The sequence below is a fragment of the Drosophila rhopaloa genome, unplaced genomic scaffold (genome assembly GCF_018152115.1).
Source record: "Drosophila rhopaloa isolate 14029-0021.01 unplaced genomic scaffold, ASM1815211v1 contig_155, whole genome shotgun sequence".
Classification (NCBI taxonomy): domain Eukaryota; kingdom Metazoa; phylum Arthropoda; class Insecta; order Diptera; family Drosophilidae; genus Drosophila; species Drosophila rhopaloa.
This window is the reverse complement of record NW_025335034.1, coordinates 7246226-7264339: the sequence shown is the minus strand read 5'-3', so window position 1 is coordinate 7264339 and position 18114 is coordinate 7246226. Positions and strand designations below refer to the sequence as shown.

The window sequence follows — 18114 nt, the reverse complement described above, 5'->3', positions numbered from 1 at the left end:
CATAACTTTGGCGTTTGTTAAGTTAGGAAGTTGGGATTTTCTATGGATTTTATTTTTGGCCAATCAATCTGACCTACCAAATTTCATAAGGATCGGCCGACTATATCCTATAGCTGCCATATAACTGATTGATCGGAAATGCCATAACTTTGGTGTTTGTTAAGTTAGGAAGTTGGGATTTTCTATGGATTTTATTTTTGGCCAATCAATCCGACCTACCAAATTTCATAAGGATCGGCCGACTATATCCTATAGCTGCCATATAACTGAACGATTGGAAATGCCATAACTTTGTTGTTGTTAAAGTTAGGAAGTTCGGATTTTTTATGAGTATTAAGAATGCATCATATGAATAATTTTGGAGAATATAATTTACAGAGTATTCTGCAAGGGTATATCAACTTCGGCTCCGCCCGAAGTTAGCTTTCCTTTCTTGTTTTTATTATATTTTTCACTTCCATTTTATTTTATTTTTTTCCAACATTTAAAAACTTTGAATTTATTTATAGTTTGAATTTATTTATATCTTGATTAAACGCTAAGTTGTGCGTTTTGTATAATAAATAAATAAGCAAGATATAAATAAATAGAATATCTAATAAATAAGAATTCTATAATATACTAATTATACCCGTTACTCGTAGAGTAAAAGGGTATATTGTATTCGTGCAAAAGTATGTAACAGCTAGAAGGAAGCGTTTCCGACCCTATAAAGTATATATATTCTTGATCAGGGTCACTAGCCGAGTCGATATAGCCATGTCCGTCTGTCCGTCTGTCCGTCTGTCCGCCTGTCCGTCTGTCCGTCCGTATGAACGCTGAGATCTCGGAAACTATAAAAGCTAGAAGATTGGTATTTTGCATGCAGATTCTAGGAGTTCCTACGCAGCGCAAGTTTGTTTCAAAAAGGTACCACGCCCCCTTTAACGCCCACAATCGCTTATATACGATTTTAAAAATTTAAATATTTCGGAAAAAAAAAGATGCAGTTTTATTGTGTTTATCAATACCTATCGAAATGTAGAAGAAATTTTTCAAATCGGACCATTCGTTAAAAAGTTATGCGTGATCAAAGTTTCTATCTCCATCTCCCTCGCACTCCCTTTACCTGAGTAACGGGTATTTGATAGTCGGGGCACCCGACTATAGCGTTCTCTCTTGTTTTTAAGTTCGATCAGGCACGACATAAATTTTATTTTAAACGTAGATACTTAAATATTTAAACTATTCACCAATTTACAATAAGTCCTACTTAATGCTTTTATTTTTACCAGAAAATAGCAAAACTTTCTAATCTAATAATTTAATAATTAAAAGAACTAAAAATATATTTTAGATAACAATGTAACTGAAAATCAGAGCGAAAAATGTTTAGACTGAGTATTAAATACTTACATTACATACTTACATTACCAATGTGCAAGGGTAAATGAAAAGTGGTGTTTTTCAGAAACAGTACACATAAGCTCCGAGAATAGTTCAAGTAAGTAATACAAGCTGAGAAAATATGACTTTTTTGGATCGAGTAGTTATGATACATACATACTTAGATAACGGCCCGAGAACTTTGGAGGGAGCGTCACAATCGAGGCTATAAAAGCTGCCGCCCATCCAATGCCTTTATTATTCTTATTTCGGAATATTAAGGATTATATATACACGCCATGGCCTCCAGTTCAAACCAGGTTAATAAACACTTAAAAAACGTGTAGAGGAAGTGGTTTTATCATAAATTTTTCAAAACGATAGAATGATTTCGAGAAGATAATGGAGTGCATTACGGTGGCCGAGGTGGAGAGGATCCACACGCTGTCAAACAGCCTCGAAAAAACGATGCTGGATCCGGTGGCTTTAAAGCTATTCCGGGGCTTCTTGGAGTCAAAGTGTCTGACATGCATTCAGTGTCTGGACATTCATGAGAAGTGCGCCCAGTTTCTTGCAGAGAAGCACCCCTTGTACGACTCGTCCGAATTGAATATTTTGTCCAACCTGGGCCTGCTTTCGCATTTGAAGCAGAGGCTAGCATATCGTTTAGATGACGGTGATCCGACGTCCATCAGTCTCTGCCTTAAAAACATCAAACTCCAATGTCGCAATGAAATTGAAGACTACTTTTTCGACTTTAAAGCATCTGTTTCAAAAAAGGTGGGTCGAGTGCCAAAATAAACCAGGTCGGAGCTAAAATGTATTTCCAGACCAGAAATAAAGATATATTGCCTGTTTCTAGTAGTCTCCCTGATTGAGAAAACATATCTTGCTTTAGGAAGTACTTGCAAATGAATTTTGTCCATTTTTTGTCCAATTTACACTTATAGGTATAAGAATAAAGTTTTATTGTGCAAGAATTATAAATAAAATTTAAGGAAAAATTTGTTTATAAAATTATCTTTTACATGGTTTAATCCAACCAGAAAGAGTATGTATACGTTCAAGAATAAGGGGTGAGGCAGTGGGTAAGAATATGAGTCAAGCCATGTCAAACATGTCAGCGATCCCTTAAAAATATTTTTTATTTTTTAAAAATTTTTCGGTAAAAAATCGTTTTTCTTGTTATTAAATTTTATCACCACTCGACAAAGCGCTCAGATATAATAACTTTTTCAACCGAATTAAAATAAATTACGATATTTGAGAGTGCATTACTCATGGTGCTATGTAATGTTATTTGATTAACTATTATCTTGAAAAAGTTTCGCAATCTATTCATTTTAGAAAATACTCATATGATTTTTTGAGTCAAACCGAAACAAAAACCTTAAGTCCTCAAGTTGTAGCGAAAAGAATTTAAGCAAAAAATGAACAATTTTTTGGGTATTTATTTAGTAAATAAAATAATTTCTGTTTTTATGCGTGCATTTTTATTTATTTTACCAAATTTGATAAAATTCTGTCAGCATCTTAAATGACGAACCAATCTTTATAGCTTGTATAGGAATGTACTAGTAAAACAAGAAAGGAAAGCTAACTTCGGGCGGAGCCGAAGTTGATATACCCTTGCAGAATACTCTGTAAATTATATTCTCCAAAATTATTCATATGATGCATTCTTAATACTCATAAAAAATCCCAACTTCCTAACTTTAAAAACACCAAAGTTATGGCATTTCCAATCGTTCAGTTCTATGGCAGCTACAGGATATAGTCGACCGATCCTTAGGTAGGTCGGATTGATTGGCCAAAAATAAAACCCATAGAAAATCCCAGCTTCCTAACTTTACAAACACCAAAATTATGGCATTTCCGATCAATCAGTTATATGGCAGGTATAGGATATAGTCGGCCGATCCCGGCCGTTCTGACATATATACTGCGTGCAAAGGAAAAAAGGGTGTGTGCAAAGTTTGAACTCGATAGCTTTAAAACTGAGAGACTAGTTTGCGTAGAAACAGACAGACGGACAGACGGACATGGCTATATCAACTCAGGAGGTGATCCTGATCAAGAATATATATACTTTATAGGGTCGGAGATGTCTCCTTCACTGCGTTGCAAACTTTTGACCAAAATTATAATACCCTCTGCAAGGGTATAATAAATAACAAGAGAGAACGCTATAGTCGGGTGCCCCGACTATCAGATACCCGTTACTCAGGTAAAGGGAGTGCGAGGGAGATGGAGATAGAAACTTTGAGCACGCATAACTTTTTAACGAATGGTCCGATTTGAAAAATTTCTTCTACATTTCGATAGGTATTGATAAACACAATAAAACTGCATTTTTACTTTTCCGAAATATTTAAATTTTTAAAATCGTATATAAACGATTGTGGGCGTTAAAGGGGGCGTGGCACCTTTTTGAAACAAACTTGCGCTGCGTAGGAACTCCTAGAATCTGGATGCAAAATGCCAATCCTCTAGCTTTTATAGTTTCCGAGATCTCAGCGTTCATACGGACAGACAGACAGACAGACAGACAGACAGACAGACAGACAGACGGACAGACAGACGGACATGGCTAAATCGACTCGGCTCAAGAATATATATACTTTATAGGGTCGGAAACGCTTCCTTCTACCTGTTACATACTTTTGCACGAATACAATATACCCTTTTACTCTACGAGTAACGGGTATAAAAACAAGAAAAGACGAAAACTTCGCAAGTTCTATCTGCTAATATCCAAATAAATGTTTTACTGAGTGTGATTTAATCAAACCACACTTCCTGTGTTGACTATTGTTTTGCTCACATTCCAACTGTTTTATTCATTGAAGTGGTGACCTCGTAAACATTCATATTAAAAACTTAATTTAAATTTATTCTCAATTGTACTTTAGTTACTCACATTCAAGTCGCCAAAAAAACGAATTTAAACAAAATAAAACTGCATTTTTACTTTTCCGAAATATTTAAATTTTTAAAATCGTATATAAGCGATTGTGGGCGTTAAAGGGGGCGTGGCACCATTTTGAAACAAACTTGCGCTGCGTAGGAACTTCTAAAATCTACATGCAAAATGCCAATCTTCTAGCTTTTATAGTTTCCGAGATCTCAGCGTTCATACGGACAGACAGACGGACAGACAGACGGACAGACGGACATGGCTATATCAACTCAGGAGGTGATCCTGATCAAGAATATATATACTTTATAGGGTCGGAAACGCTTCCTTCTAGCTGTTACATACTTTTGCACGAATACAATATACCCTTTTACTCTACGAGTAACGGGTATAACAAGTTGTTTTGCTCTTAAAACAACAATTCAAGCTTTGGCAATTTTTGCGCATGTATATTTATATACGTATTCCAACTTGTAATTTTCATTTAATTGTTCGACGACATCGACACAAGCAAACATTTTTAAACCTAAACTTAGCTTTATAGGCAATTTTTTTTTGGCTGCCACCCTCAGGTCGCCTGTTATCAGATTTTGATAACCCCATGCAGCTGTCGTTGACGACAGTTAATTAAATCTTTGACCACAGCACCTAAACACAGGGTATACATTTACATACGATCGAATTGACATATCAACTAGGATCGACGCACAATCGCTATATTCAATCACGTCATCGCTGAAACACCCCCTGCCACGGCTAATCCTAATTGCAGATAAACATCTCAATTGCTCAGCCAAACGCACAACATCTGCGCGTCCAACGGTTGACAGCCATAATGATGTTTTAAATGGCACGCTCGCACTGCCAAATAATAACGCTTAAAAATAATAATTTCTCCTGCTTTTTTAAAGGAATTTTTTTCCAGCGTGTGGACATGCATGTCGGAAGACCGGAAATAATTTTCTAGTTGCAGTGCACCGCACACCGTTGTCTACACTAAACAAAATGTTTTAAAAAATGCTGCCAAATATAATAAAATAAAATATTTTTATGTTGGCATAGTTCTACAAAATCAAGAAATTTAAATTTATTTATTTATAAACGAAGTAATAATTGTAAAATCATATACAATATCACTTACCCTAACCAACGAGAAATTAAATGACCAACCTTTTTATATCCCTGCAGAGCGTATTATAATTTTAGTCATTTTTATTCCTACCATATGAAGTATATATTTTCTTGATTAGCATCACCAGGAGAGTCGATCTGGCCATGTCCGTCTGTCCGTCCGTTTCTACGCAAACTTGTCCCTCAGTTTAAAAGCTATCTGCTTGAAACTTTCCAAAAAGTTGTATTTTTTATTGCAGGTATATAAAGGCGGAACGAGCCGGATCGGGCGACTATGTCATAAAGCTCGCATTGGAACAATCGGAAAAAAAAGTATAACTTTGTTGTTCTTAATTTTTTTTTTTGGGGATTTGGTAATAAATTAATACCGTGGAGTTACTGTTTTAATTAAATTAAAATCGGACATCTAGTCACTCCCATAAGAAAATGAAGAAATTAAAAAATATAAATATTCCTTTAAGATATAGAAATTATTTACTATATCAGAATTATGCTTTTAGTTTTGTCAAAATCGGACAACAATATCAAATATCTGCCATAGAAACGATGGCAAAATGCAGCGCATAATCGACATAACTTAATTGTTTTTAGTAATATAGGCATAGAAATCGAAATGTAGTCGTTTTTTAATATCTGTAAGGGTATATAAACTTCTGCTTGCCGAAATTTCTTTCTTGTTATAAATAAAAACTTTTTGACATATAAACTTTTTGACATATTATTATGTAAATGTGTACACCAAATTAAAATTCATTTTTGTCAGTAATTGAACGGTATCTATTTTTAAGAGTGTACCATTTACACCCACCCCAAATGATCGAAAAAATGAACTGCACTTGTACTTTATGATGTTTGTCTGTTTGCCCGTTGTCCCTCTTTTTTAATGATATCGACACTCGCTGGGTGCAGAGGACACGGGGACAACGAGGGCCAGGTGTTCAATATATGCTCGTGCTGATAACTATATAATTTATCCTCAAATTGTTCCTTTTGCCCTCGTCGCTTGAACTGTAATTAGATTTTGTTGGGTAGATTTGTGTGAAATGTTTATTCGATTTAAACTAAACCACTATGTATAACATTTAGATATTAGCGAACTTAGAGCAATTAAATACCACAGAACTTGTTTTCCTCATATAATTATTAAGTTGGTTAATATGTGTTAGGTGCCATGACTAGCAAGGCTTGACTAGTAGGAGTTCCTTTGAATCTCATTCTCTCTGGCTGTCTTCAGTTCTTTATTGGGAACCGGCCATCCTCATATTCCGCTGCCGCTGCTAAAGATACTGGCCGTTGCTCCCGGATCGGACATATCGGCACTTCCGCTGAAATCGTCGCTGCTCTGGTTGCTGTTTTGATTCTGGTTCGAGCTGCTGTTGTTGTACAGGGGCTGGGGCTGTGAGTGGGGGCCCCTAGGGTCCTCCGGTGTCCAGGTGCGGGCGTAGAGCTTACTGCCCGGGTATCGGTCGCCCTTGCGGTACCAGGACAACGAGTGCGCCACGCCGCCAGCTGCAAGGGTTAGATAAAGGATGAGCACGTTGTAAGCACACATTTCAAATAACAGTTTAGTTAACTTTATAGCAATACATAAAGTGAATACATAATACACACAACTATAAAACCGCACTACCAATTGGAGGCTGATTGTTCCGAAAATAAATGTACATAGCTTCGGACTGAATTGTCAATTGGTATCGCCTTGGAGGCGACTATAATTCTTTTTTGGAAAAATAAATCAAATTTCTCGCCTACATAAGTAGGAGAGGATAAGAAATCAGTGCGTTGGAAGTATAACATAAAAAAATAACTTAAACTTTCCGCTTAACTTTAAATTCCGCTTGGCACCGTTGTCATGAACTAATCAATTTTTAGCCAAATATGTACTATGTACGCTTAGTAACCGATTCTCAGATCTTCCTACTCCCGAGAAAGTTGCTCTTTGCCGAATTATACCAATTCGTAATAAAGCTGAATTTTGCTTGCCGAATTTATATTAAAGCAGAATGCGTTGTGCTGGGTATTGGACTTGCGCATGCCCAGATCCACGGGGGGATTAGTGGGTTCAACTTCCACACCCCCACACTCCACATTTGGAAGAAAAATTATAGGAAATGTTGCATACAAAAAATATAACAAAAAATATTTTCTGAAACCCCTCCACAACCAAAAATCTGGATCCGCCACTGGGATTGTGTGCTTGTTGTTATACGATGGTTCCTATGGGAGCTATATGATATAGTCCCGCTGATTCCGACTTATATACTACCTGCAATAGAAAGACAACTTTGGGAAAGTTTCAAGCAGATAGCTTTCAAACTGAGAGAATAGTTTGCGTAGAAACAGACGGGCGGACAGAGGAGCAGACGGACGGACGGACAGACGGACATGGCTAGATCGACTCTCCTGATGATGCTAATCAAGAATATATATACTTTATAGGGTCGAAAATGTCTCCTTAATTGCGTTACAAACTTTATAATTCCCATTGCAAGGGTATAAAACTTTATTGTTTTTAATTTTTGTATTTTGTGATTTGGCATTAGATAATGTTTAAATACCATGGGGTTACTGTTTCAATAAAATTAGAAGCGGACATTTATATCATATAGGTCACAAAGAAAAATCGAAAAAATTAAAAAACAAGAAAGGAAGAAAACTTTGATAAATGTTGATCAAGATATATCAATAATTAATAATCAGTCCCTTTCATCGTTGAATATCTGCGCAAAATTACAATAAACTACAATATCGTTACACGTCTTGTCAAAAAACAATCAAATGAAGCCGCTTAAGCACTTCAGATGCATTTGTTGAAAAGCAAAAACATAAAAACAAAAGTACGAAGGACAACATTATAATTGCAGTTTTAATGAAAATCACTGTTTCAGTCGATATCATCAGGGTTCTTAAACTGAATCAATTGGCTTGCCAGAGTCAAGCGCCGCCCAAGCAATTAAAAATGTTGCCAAAAACTGAGCAAATGCCATTAGCGACCACATTACGGGCCCATCATCGTGGCAGGGCAAACAAATATGGCAAAGGGTTGATCCCCGGGTTCCCCGGCTTGTTGTTGCAGCTGCCACCCCGCAGCGCCCCGCCATTTGCCCTGGACAAATAAAACCAAAACCGAAAGAAAAATCCGTATCCTCCCTTTTCGGTTTTATCCAATCAGAACTAACATGCCACCCAAGTCGGGCAATTTGTAGTTCTCGCAGTTTTCGAGTGCTTATGCGGGTGCTGCTCAAATATGCGACCCCGGCAGTTTCCGGCGCAGCTTCCTCATCCTGGCAAGTTGGTGTGAACATATGCCAGGCGCGTGCCAAATCCCCAGCTCCTTAACCATTCTTGCACGCATTTAAATGGGCGTTTTGTGGAGCTTCCCCCCGGTAAACTTTCGTTACACTTTTTGATCGTCTGTATTTTTGTTTTTGCTGCAACATTTTTAATGCCCGTTAAGCATGAAAACGCTTTCGCCATCAACACGGCCATCTCCGTCTCTATCTCCCCACTGTTCTGACCTGGTCGCCCTCCATTTGGCCTTTAAGCGGCGACGACGACAGAGACAGCAGCCATCTGCTGGAGGGTAACGAATTTCTCACGCTATGATTATGTCGATTGGGCTTTGTTGTTCATGTTATTGTTACTATTTGGTTCGGTTGGGATGGGTTCGGTTCCTCCACCCACGAACTTACTCCCCCTGTTGTGTAGTGGTTGGGGAGACGGAATCGGGCAAGGTGTACTGTGTGCATGTGGGACTTTTATCAGGTATACACAAATTACACATCAGAGCTTGCATGTTCATTTTGTCGGGGCCGCATCGAAAGGCCTGAGAAATAGGCCTGGAAGAAGGCCAACAATAATTCTATTTGATTTTTAAGCTAAGCTAACTATGCCCGTTCTTCATTGACTTAAGCTAAATTCTTAAAAAAATTATAATCCATAAGCCACAGTAATTTCCCATAACAATAAATAAATTGAAGAAAAACGTTTTACAACTTTTTAAAAGTCTATCAGTAGGTAGATTTTTATACCCTTGCAGAGGGTATTATAATTTCCTATAAAGTATATATATTTTTGATCAGCATCACCAGGAGAGTCGATCTAGCCATGTCCATCCGTCTGTCAGTCCGTCCGTCCGTTTCTACGCAAACTAGTCCCTCAGTTTTAAAGTTATCTGCTGGAAACTTTCCTTTCAGCATGGATCGTCAATTTTTCACTAAAAACGCCCAGTGACCTGGGACTGCAGCAAATAGAGGTCAGTGTTCCCGTAGTCAAGTGCTATTTTAGAAACTTTTTGTATACTTTAGCAATTTTGACTACGAGCACATTTTGATCTGTCCATATTTTGGTGGAGCTGATATCGAAATACAAAAGGTTGAGAAGATGCTACCTACTAGGTAAAAATTATTGAATTACACAAATATTTGTTTTTTTACCTTTGCAGAGGATATTATAATTCCAGTCAAAGGTTTGCAACGCAGTAAAGGAGACATTTCCGATCCTATAAAGTGCATATATCTTTGATCAGCATCTCCAGAGTCGATCTAGCCATGTCTCTCTGTCCGTCCGTTTCTACGCAGCCTAGTCCCTCAGTTTTAAAGCTATCTGCCTGAAACTTTCCCAAAAGTTATCTTTCTATTGCGGGTAGTATAGAAGCCGGAACGAGCCGGATGGGACGACTATATCATATAGCTCCCATAAGAACAATCGGAAAAAATTAAAAAGTTAATCAAAATATTCTTTTGAGATATACTAATTATTTACTATATCAGAATTACGCTTTTTATAATGTAACTGCGATAGAAACGATGGCAAGATGCAGTTCAAAATCGACATAGCTTTATTGTTTTTTGTAATATAGGCGTACAAATCGAAAGGTAATCGTTCTGTAATAACTGCAAAGGTTAATAAACTTCCCCTTACCAAAGCTTGCCTCCTTTCCTGTTTTAATTTCTAACTGACAGTTTAGCCAATTTGTCATAAGTCCCTAATATATTTAATTTAAAGTAAATGCACACAACTAAAAACAATATTTTATCAAACTAACTAAGCACACCCATAGTTATGCGTTATTGTATGATTTTTTTTTAAATGATTCCCAACGTAATAAATTTGAATTCAAATTACTTCACTGATGCGACTTATTCCCACTCAAAAACCAGTTTTAACTCAACTTTAACCAGTTCAAATTTGTGTTGTGACACACAAAAAAAAAAGGTATTACTTTTTTTAAGGGCTATTCATAACACTTAATAAGTAACGTCTCCCTTTACCATTCGCGAAACCCCAAATCAACACCCTTTTTGCGTTTCCAAGTGCCGAGACTATTAGTTATGCAGATCCAAGGATCCCTTTGCCAAGAAACTCGATGAAGGCTGCAGTGTCATACATTTTGAATAGGAAAATTATTAACCAAAAAACCGTGACCAAAGCAACTTTTATGAGCTGGCACACGGAAACCCCTAATCCACAGCCATTGTATCCCGGGTGAAACTCGTGAAAACCCTGCCATGCCGCATCCCCATCCATATCCACAGACTTGATGATCGATGCGACGGCAATGAGCAAAACAATTTGCTTGACTGGCAGTCACGCAAAGCCCGCAGTGCGAACCCAAAGTCCGGAGAAAGAAGTGTGAAAATTCTAATTAGTTACACTTAGGCAGACACGGTGAACCCAGAATCGATGGCAGGATGCAACTCAGCATCCCCTTTCAGGTCCCGTTCGGTACAAAAACCACACCATCCGTAGATAACCTTTGAATAAGGCCAGTGCCCCGGATGAATTATGTTATTAAATGTGTACCAGATCGCACTGACCGCCCGCCCACCTATGCTATACATGGCGATTGATTGATTGACAACTCACTGCGATCCTTGAGGATTATTTTCTTGGGCGGTTCCTTCTGGTAATTGCGCTGCAAGCTTAGGCCGGGTTCGTTGCCATTCTTATCCTTTTTGACCATCTCGCTGAGGAAGGTTATATAGCTGATGGCCAGCTTGAGTGTGTCGACCTGGGAAGGAAATCAATTCGTGGGGTTCATATGAAATGAATTTTCTAAGACAAGTCGACGAGAGTTTAAAAAATGTTCATAAAATAAAGAAATTCTTCAAATAGCTTAAGACTTCATTTAAAATATTTTAATGATTTGTTAATAGGTTGAAAAAACGTTTAGTTTATAAATTAAATTAGTTCAGCCAGACAATTGCCTATTTAAAACTACTTGACTTATTTTGTAAAAAAGTTATTATTTTTTATTATTAACATTCTGTTGATTGTGAAATTAGAAAATAAATAAGAAATTTATGAATATCCATGACACATCAACAGAATTTTATGAAAGCGTAGATTCATTTTGTTGATTGTGAAATTAGAAAATAAATAAGAAATTTTTTAATATCAATGAAAAATTATGAAATCGTAGATTATATTTGTATATATGACTCTAGTGTTCAGGTCAGGCTATCTCTTTACCAGTCAATATGACTGTTAGTTAGTATGGTAAGATTTGATACACTTATTGTTATTCTCGTAAGGAGAAGATTCAAAAAATAAAAGCAAGATTACATTAAAAAAAATAAATGACTCTTAATAAATGTAAATATTTGAAGTAATACATTTTTAAAAAAAAAATTAAAACAGTTTCAGAAACAAAAAAAATCAATACATTTTTAATAAGAATTTAGAAAAAGGTTACATTTTTTTCTAAATTTGTACTTTAACAATATTGTATGTGCTTCTCACTTTCCCTTTAGACTTAAAGATATGCCTATAAGACTAATAAAAAACAAGAAAGGAAAGCTAACTTCGGGCGGAGCCAAAGTTGATATACCCTTGCAGAATATTCCATAAATTATATTCTCCAAAATTATTCATATGATGCATTCTTAATACTCATAAAAAGTCCCAACTTCCTAACTTTAAAAACACCAAAGTTATGACATTTCCAATCGTTCAGTTATATGGCAGCTATAAGATATAGTCGGCCGATCCTTATGAAATTTGGTGGGTCGGATTGATTGGCCAAAAATAAAACCCATAGAAAATCCCAACTTCCTAACTTTACAAACACCAAAGTTATGGCATTTCCGATCAATCAGTTATATGGCGACTATAGGATATAGTCGCCCGATCCGGCTCGTTCCGACTTATATACTACCTGCAATAGAAAGACAACTTTTGGGAAAGTTTCAAGCAGATAGCTTTAAAACTGAGGGACTAGTTTGCGTAGAAACGGACGGACGGACGGACAGATGGACAGACGGACATGGCTAGATCGACTCTCCTGGTGATGCTGATCAAGAATATATATACTTTATAGGGTCGGAAATGTCTCCTTCACTGCGTTGCAAACTTTTGACTGAAATTATAATACCCTCTGCAAGGGTATAAAAATAGTTTTTTGGTATGGTATAAAATAATCCCATTTTGACCTTAATTGGAATACAATTATTGATTTTCTTAAGCATACAAATTTCAAATACTTAATTTAAACTGATCAGACGTACATTGTCTCGCCTGGTGTAATCAGATGTGTAAGCGAACATGCCATGTTAACAATGGTTTACTTTATAAAACCTTTGATAAAATGGCAATACCTATTTCAATAAAATTAGAAATTAATTTTTTTGATATTAAAGAAAGTAAAATCTAACTGTTAATTTTTTTTATATATTTTGTATGTTTTTCAAAAACGCCACACAATGATAGGCTTTGTTTTTGAGTATTGTAAGGTGTATTCTAAAGATTATTTCTTAACAGAAAAAGAGAACATTCATTTTATAAATATCTTAGAATATTGAAACAGTTTGATTTTAAAGAGGACTAAAGAAAAATTGGATAAGTGTTTTAATTACCTTGCTCAGTCGCTTTTCGTAGGGCAGCGTGGGAATATGGGTGCGCAGGCCCTCGAACGCCTCGTTGATGCTCTGCATCCGCCGGCGTTCCCGGAGATTGGCCGCCTGCCGCTGCTGGGCCATTTGGGAGGCGCACTTCAGGCGCCGTGGCTTGTGGCTCCGCCGGCTGAATGGGGAGAAGCTGAAGTCGATTAATTGGGGCCCGGGTGCAAACGGATGACATGCTTACGTCTTCTCGGTGTTCTCCTGGTCGCTGTTAAAGCCGCTGCTATAGGCATCATCCTCATCATCGCTCTCCGAGCTGTGCTCGTCCCCGAAAAAATAATCGGAGCTGGAGGTGGAGGCGTTGGTGGCCTGCGATCCCTCGAAGAAGTGACGCGCCATCGTGGCCTCCAAGTCAAAATTGTCCATGGAAAACATTGTCCGGCAATCAAGGAATATCTTTCGCTTGTGTTTGACGACTTAATTGCCCGCTAAGTGCATAACGGTAAAGCTAACACTTCCGATCCGCTGATTGGCGACGCGTGTCCAGCACGTGTCACAAGAGTTGAAATTCTGGAGTGGGACAGCAGGTCGGAGAACGCGTGTTGTGGGCTTTGGCTTCTGCTTCTCTCTAAAAGTGGGTTTTATATGTCGCGAGGTTACTTTTGTTGTTTACTTGTTCAGTTTTTTATATTGATAATAAACATGTCCAACATTGTTTCGATTAGATAAGATACGGCTTATTGTCTCATAGATCTGAATCGTGGCACTTACAAGGATATGAAACTAGAGTGAGTAAAGAATAAAAAGATTCGATTTTAAGGAGGTGATTTTACTCAAATATTACTCAAATCTACCATTTCTAACATCATATTTTTAATGGTTTATTATAATTTTTAATTGGTTATCAGGATCTGGATGACTTTATTAGTTTTAATAATATCATGATAAAATATTAATAAAATCCATCCTGCAATTTCCTTATATGGATATATACAAAATTATAATATTAGCAAAATAAAATATTTATCTTATATAGCAGTTCAAATTTGTAATGCCTAGACTTACCCCGAACACTTAGGAGTATCCAATAATCCTTTAGACTAGATTTTAATCCAAAAAATGTTGTAATCTACCAATTTCTCAGAAATGTTTTACTTCAATTTCAAATTGCACATCACCCAAGCACCGAATGTTTCCACACACGCACTCAATTACTGAATTTCCTATGACTAACACCCCAATAATCCTTATAGATGGGACGGTAGCGCGGGCTCTGACATCGAAGCGCGTTGTGTTGCGAACTCTCTGACTGCCGGGAAGCGAATGCCTGAGCCTGGGCCCGGTCCTGGAACTTCCACAGGTCCTGTCTGATAAGAAGAGTGCGGCGAGGGGTGGATAGTGCAGAAGCATATACATGTAGTATCTTTCAATGGCGGTGCCACATCAAAAGATACAGCCAAAGGGGCGGCGCCAAAGTTTCCACCAATCGGAACGCTGCAAGTTAAAAGTTTTGGCCAAACAGGGTTGTATTGTACGGGGTGCCATAAGCTTATTAAGTTTTCCCAGAGGTTGGGCAGGGTGACAATTTTGGTGTTTCAGGCCATGCTCTACCATTCAATTGTTTTTTGATTCGGGCGCTCGTTTATCTGTTTAAGCGGAATTATTGCCCAAGTGCTTGACAATGGAAGGTGTTGATGTTTGATGTAGACAAGTGTTTTGCCCCAGGGGGCGGATGTGCCTGGAAGGGGTTGTTGTAGCAGCTGCACAAGTTCCGCAGTGATATGCGGGAATAATGATCTCGCTTGTGTCTTTTCCATCGTGGGGATTATTCTGTACCAAACCTAAGTCTAATTAATGATTTGTTGCAACCAAGAGGAGCTCAGCCAACATGGTAAAAATATCCAAAATAGTTGGCCTGTTAACGAAGCCCCAGCGGAATTTGTCAACCAGCATAATTTTTAAGCATTAGCAGAGAACCAATTCAAATATTTACACAGTCTAGCATTTTCCCTTTCCTTTTTATGTGAACAACTCCATTAAAAGGCGATTTCAGAATATACTGCATATTTTTCAGGGCTCAACAAATCAAGGGGTGCAAAATACGCTACACTCGAAGTTAATACTCCTCAAATGTTAGAAAATTAAATCGAATTGAGAAAAATCTTTGTAGCGAATACGAGTTCCACGTAAAGTAAAGTAAATACAAAGTGTGACAAACTTAAAAAATCTTGTAAAGCGTGTGCTAACATGTACGTTGAATTATGCAAACAAATAAATCACATAAACAAAAACTGCAAATCTTTAAATAGTAATTTTTAATAGTATTAGTTGTTAATAATAGTACACCTAAATTTAATTTTCTGAATGTTATAAGTATTTAAACGAATCGTTAGTTGGAACAGTAAAAAAAATAAAACTAGGTATCCTAGTTCCATTTAATGACACTAACTTTTTTTTTCCACCCAAGACTTTATAATTTACGTTTTTATTTTAATAAAAAATATATAATGTTAGTATTATAAATATAATAATATAGCTTTCTATTCTCAGTATTCTTTAAGATTTGTATTTAAAACAAAAAGTTTTGGCTAACCAAACTTAGCACGCATTTTTTAATAGTGTAACCCCGTGCATCCTGCCCTCCCCTGGTTCGTTGCTCGGCTCGTTCTCGTCCTGTTCCTTGCCGATCTCTGTTTGTTTGTTGTCCTTTTTTCCGTACTGTCCTGTGTGTGTTGCCTCATCATCAGACAACCTCACTAAGGCTACCATGATAAACAAATTGTTTTGCCTCTGCCAGAAGCCTACCGCCTACCCCCAGTCCTTCGCCTTTGTTTCTGCGTTGTTATCGTTGCCGGCGCTGCTCGTTTTGTGCAGCTGTACAAACAAATTAGTTTTCAATTTTATTAAGTTGTCTTGCAACAAAAATTTGTGGGCTGAAAGCTTCGAGGTTTTCATGAGAGATCATAGGCTACGATAGAAAAATTGTGGCAAACAATAACAGCATATAAATAACTTATTTTTATTAAATTGCCACAACTTAAATTTGGAATTTTCATATGTCCTGATATCCCACATTTCCCACTGAAATTCCAAACAATGCGTTTAATAATAAAAGACTTGAAGCCAAAATTACACTAATAAGATCCCAAACTTATATAATGCAAACAAGAAAGGTGAAGCAAAACCTAAATAGCATAAAAAATCTGTAAGTCTCAGCCACTTTGAAAACACAAAATTTTGAATTGTAGAGAAGGGCAACGCGAGCTAATCATATTTGAATTGTGTTATTTCATGGCCCTTAGTTCAACCGCAAGAACATGTTATGGGTAAATGAATATTCCCTCTGTAATTTTCAATCCAAATGCAGCTAGCTGAACTGAACTTAAATTCGCCGGCACTTGGAGAATTATGCACACGTCATATAGCACAATCAACCGTAACCGCCTCTTTGGCAGACAACCCTATTTACGAGTCCTACGAGTCCTGTACGATCTCCGATATCATTACACGCAATTGCCCCTGCCGCAAGGGCTTTCAGCCTTAGCCTAACCCCTGTTCTTTGGCGAAGTACTTTCAATTTTTTTGTTGTTCGAATTCTAATTAAAACCCTAGCGCATTGTTGAGGTAGAGGCAAAGTAGGATCGAAATGCTTATCACACTGCTCACCCGATCCCTGCCCCTGCAGTCCATCCGCAGTGTTGACACCGGGAATTAGGGAAACGCTGAGGAAATCCCTTCGAGTACATGCCTCACCGAGCCCTCCTGGATTGTCTAAATTTTAATCTCATTTGAAAAGTTTTTTCCAAAGTGCAAAAATTGAAATCAACAATGATGATAGACATTTATAAAGGGGTGACCTGAGCTGAATAGATTCAGTCGGGATTAAAACTTTTGAAATTCAATTATTTTTTAAAAATCTGTATCTTGAGCCTTTTTAAATTCAATAATAGAATTATAGTACAAGTATAATATAATATAATATTGCCCAGACACTTTAACGCATGAAAACTACTTCTGAACTGAGTCAATACATAAAATGAAGAAGAACCTTTTTTTAGTTCTATGAAATTTTAAAATAATAGTATTTTATTTATCAATAAGCCTACGAATATAATACTGGATAGGGCAGCAACCATTACTTCATTCGCCTTTTGCCGAATGACAATCGGAATGCCGAATAAGTGTTCGGAGATATTTGCGCGCATGTGAAAAAGCCTTCAGATTGGTGCTCAGGCATAAGAAATCCTCGTTCATTGAGAAACATATTAAATGTGCAGGGTTTCTTAAAACCATTAAAGGTAAAACTCTTCAGCTTCATGGCTTAAGTCGGCAGTGACCCGTAGAAGCTGCAGCTTTAAATCTAAAAAGCTGATTCAGTCCCTCATTGTGCAAAGCAAATTAAACAAGAAAGGAAAGGATATACCCTTGCAGAATATTTTGTAAATTATATTCTACAAAATTGTTCATATGATGCATTTTTAATACTCATAAAATATCCCAAATTCCTAACTTTAAAAACACCAAAGTTATGGCAAAGTTATAGGATTTAGTCCTTATAGTATAAGGACCTTATGCAATTTCATAGGTCGGATTGATTGGCCAAACATAAAACCCATAGAAAATCCAAATTTCCTAACTTTACAAACACCAAAGTTATGGCATTTCCGAACAATCAGTTACATGACGGCTATATGATATAGTCGGCCGATCTTTATGAAATTTGGTAGGTCGTACTGATTGGCCAAAAATAAAATTCATAGAAAATCCCCATTTCCTAACAGCAATAGGATATGCAATATTAAGACTAAAGAGTTCGAAACGAAAAAAAATAAAAATAAAAGTGATACGCCAGGTATCAAG

The 18114-nt window shown here is 37.0% G+C and overlaps 2 protein-coding genes across 4 annotated transcripts; one reads left to right on the top strand and one right to left on the bottom strand.

Annotated features, from left to right (window-relative positions):
• Positions 1 to 1664: 1664 nt before the first annotated feature.
• Positions 1665 to 2166, top strand: LOC123037240. Its single transcript, XM_044457101.1, has 2 exons — positions 1665 to 1685; positions 1750 to 2166. The coding sequence occupies exons 1-2, from the start codon at positions 1665 to 1667 to the stop codon at positions 2164 to 2166; spliced, it is 438 nt and encodes a 145-aa protein (XP_044313036.1).
• A 4489-nt stretch (positions 2167 to 6655) lies between these two features.
• On the bottom strand, positions 6656 to 14563 carry LOC108053490 (pancreas transcription factor 1 subunit alpha). Of its 3 annotated transcripts, none has more exons than XM_044456930.1 (6): positions 14320 to 14563; positions 14026 to 14037; positions 13499 to 13882; positions 13270 to 13450; positions 11282 to 11426; positions 6656 to 6922 (listed from the first exon to the last, which is right to left on the bottom strand). In XM_044456930.1, exons 3-6 carry the CDS (start codon positions 13687 to 13689, stop codon positions 6672 to 6674), a joined length of 768 nt encoding a protein of 255 aa, XP_044312865.1. In that variant the 5' UTR covers positions 13690 to 13882; positions 14026 to 14037; positions 14320 to 14563; the 3' UTR covers positions 6656 to 6671. The 3 variants fall into 3 exon arrangements, with proteins under 3 accessions (XP_044312865.1, XP_044312867.1, XP_044312866.1); XM_044456932.1 differs by having other exon boundaries at positions 13270 to 13435; XM_044456931.1 differs by lacking the exon at positions 14026 to 14037.
• Positions 14564 to 18114: the final 3551 nt, after the last annotated feature.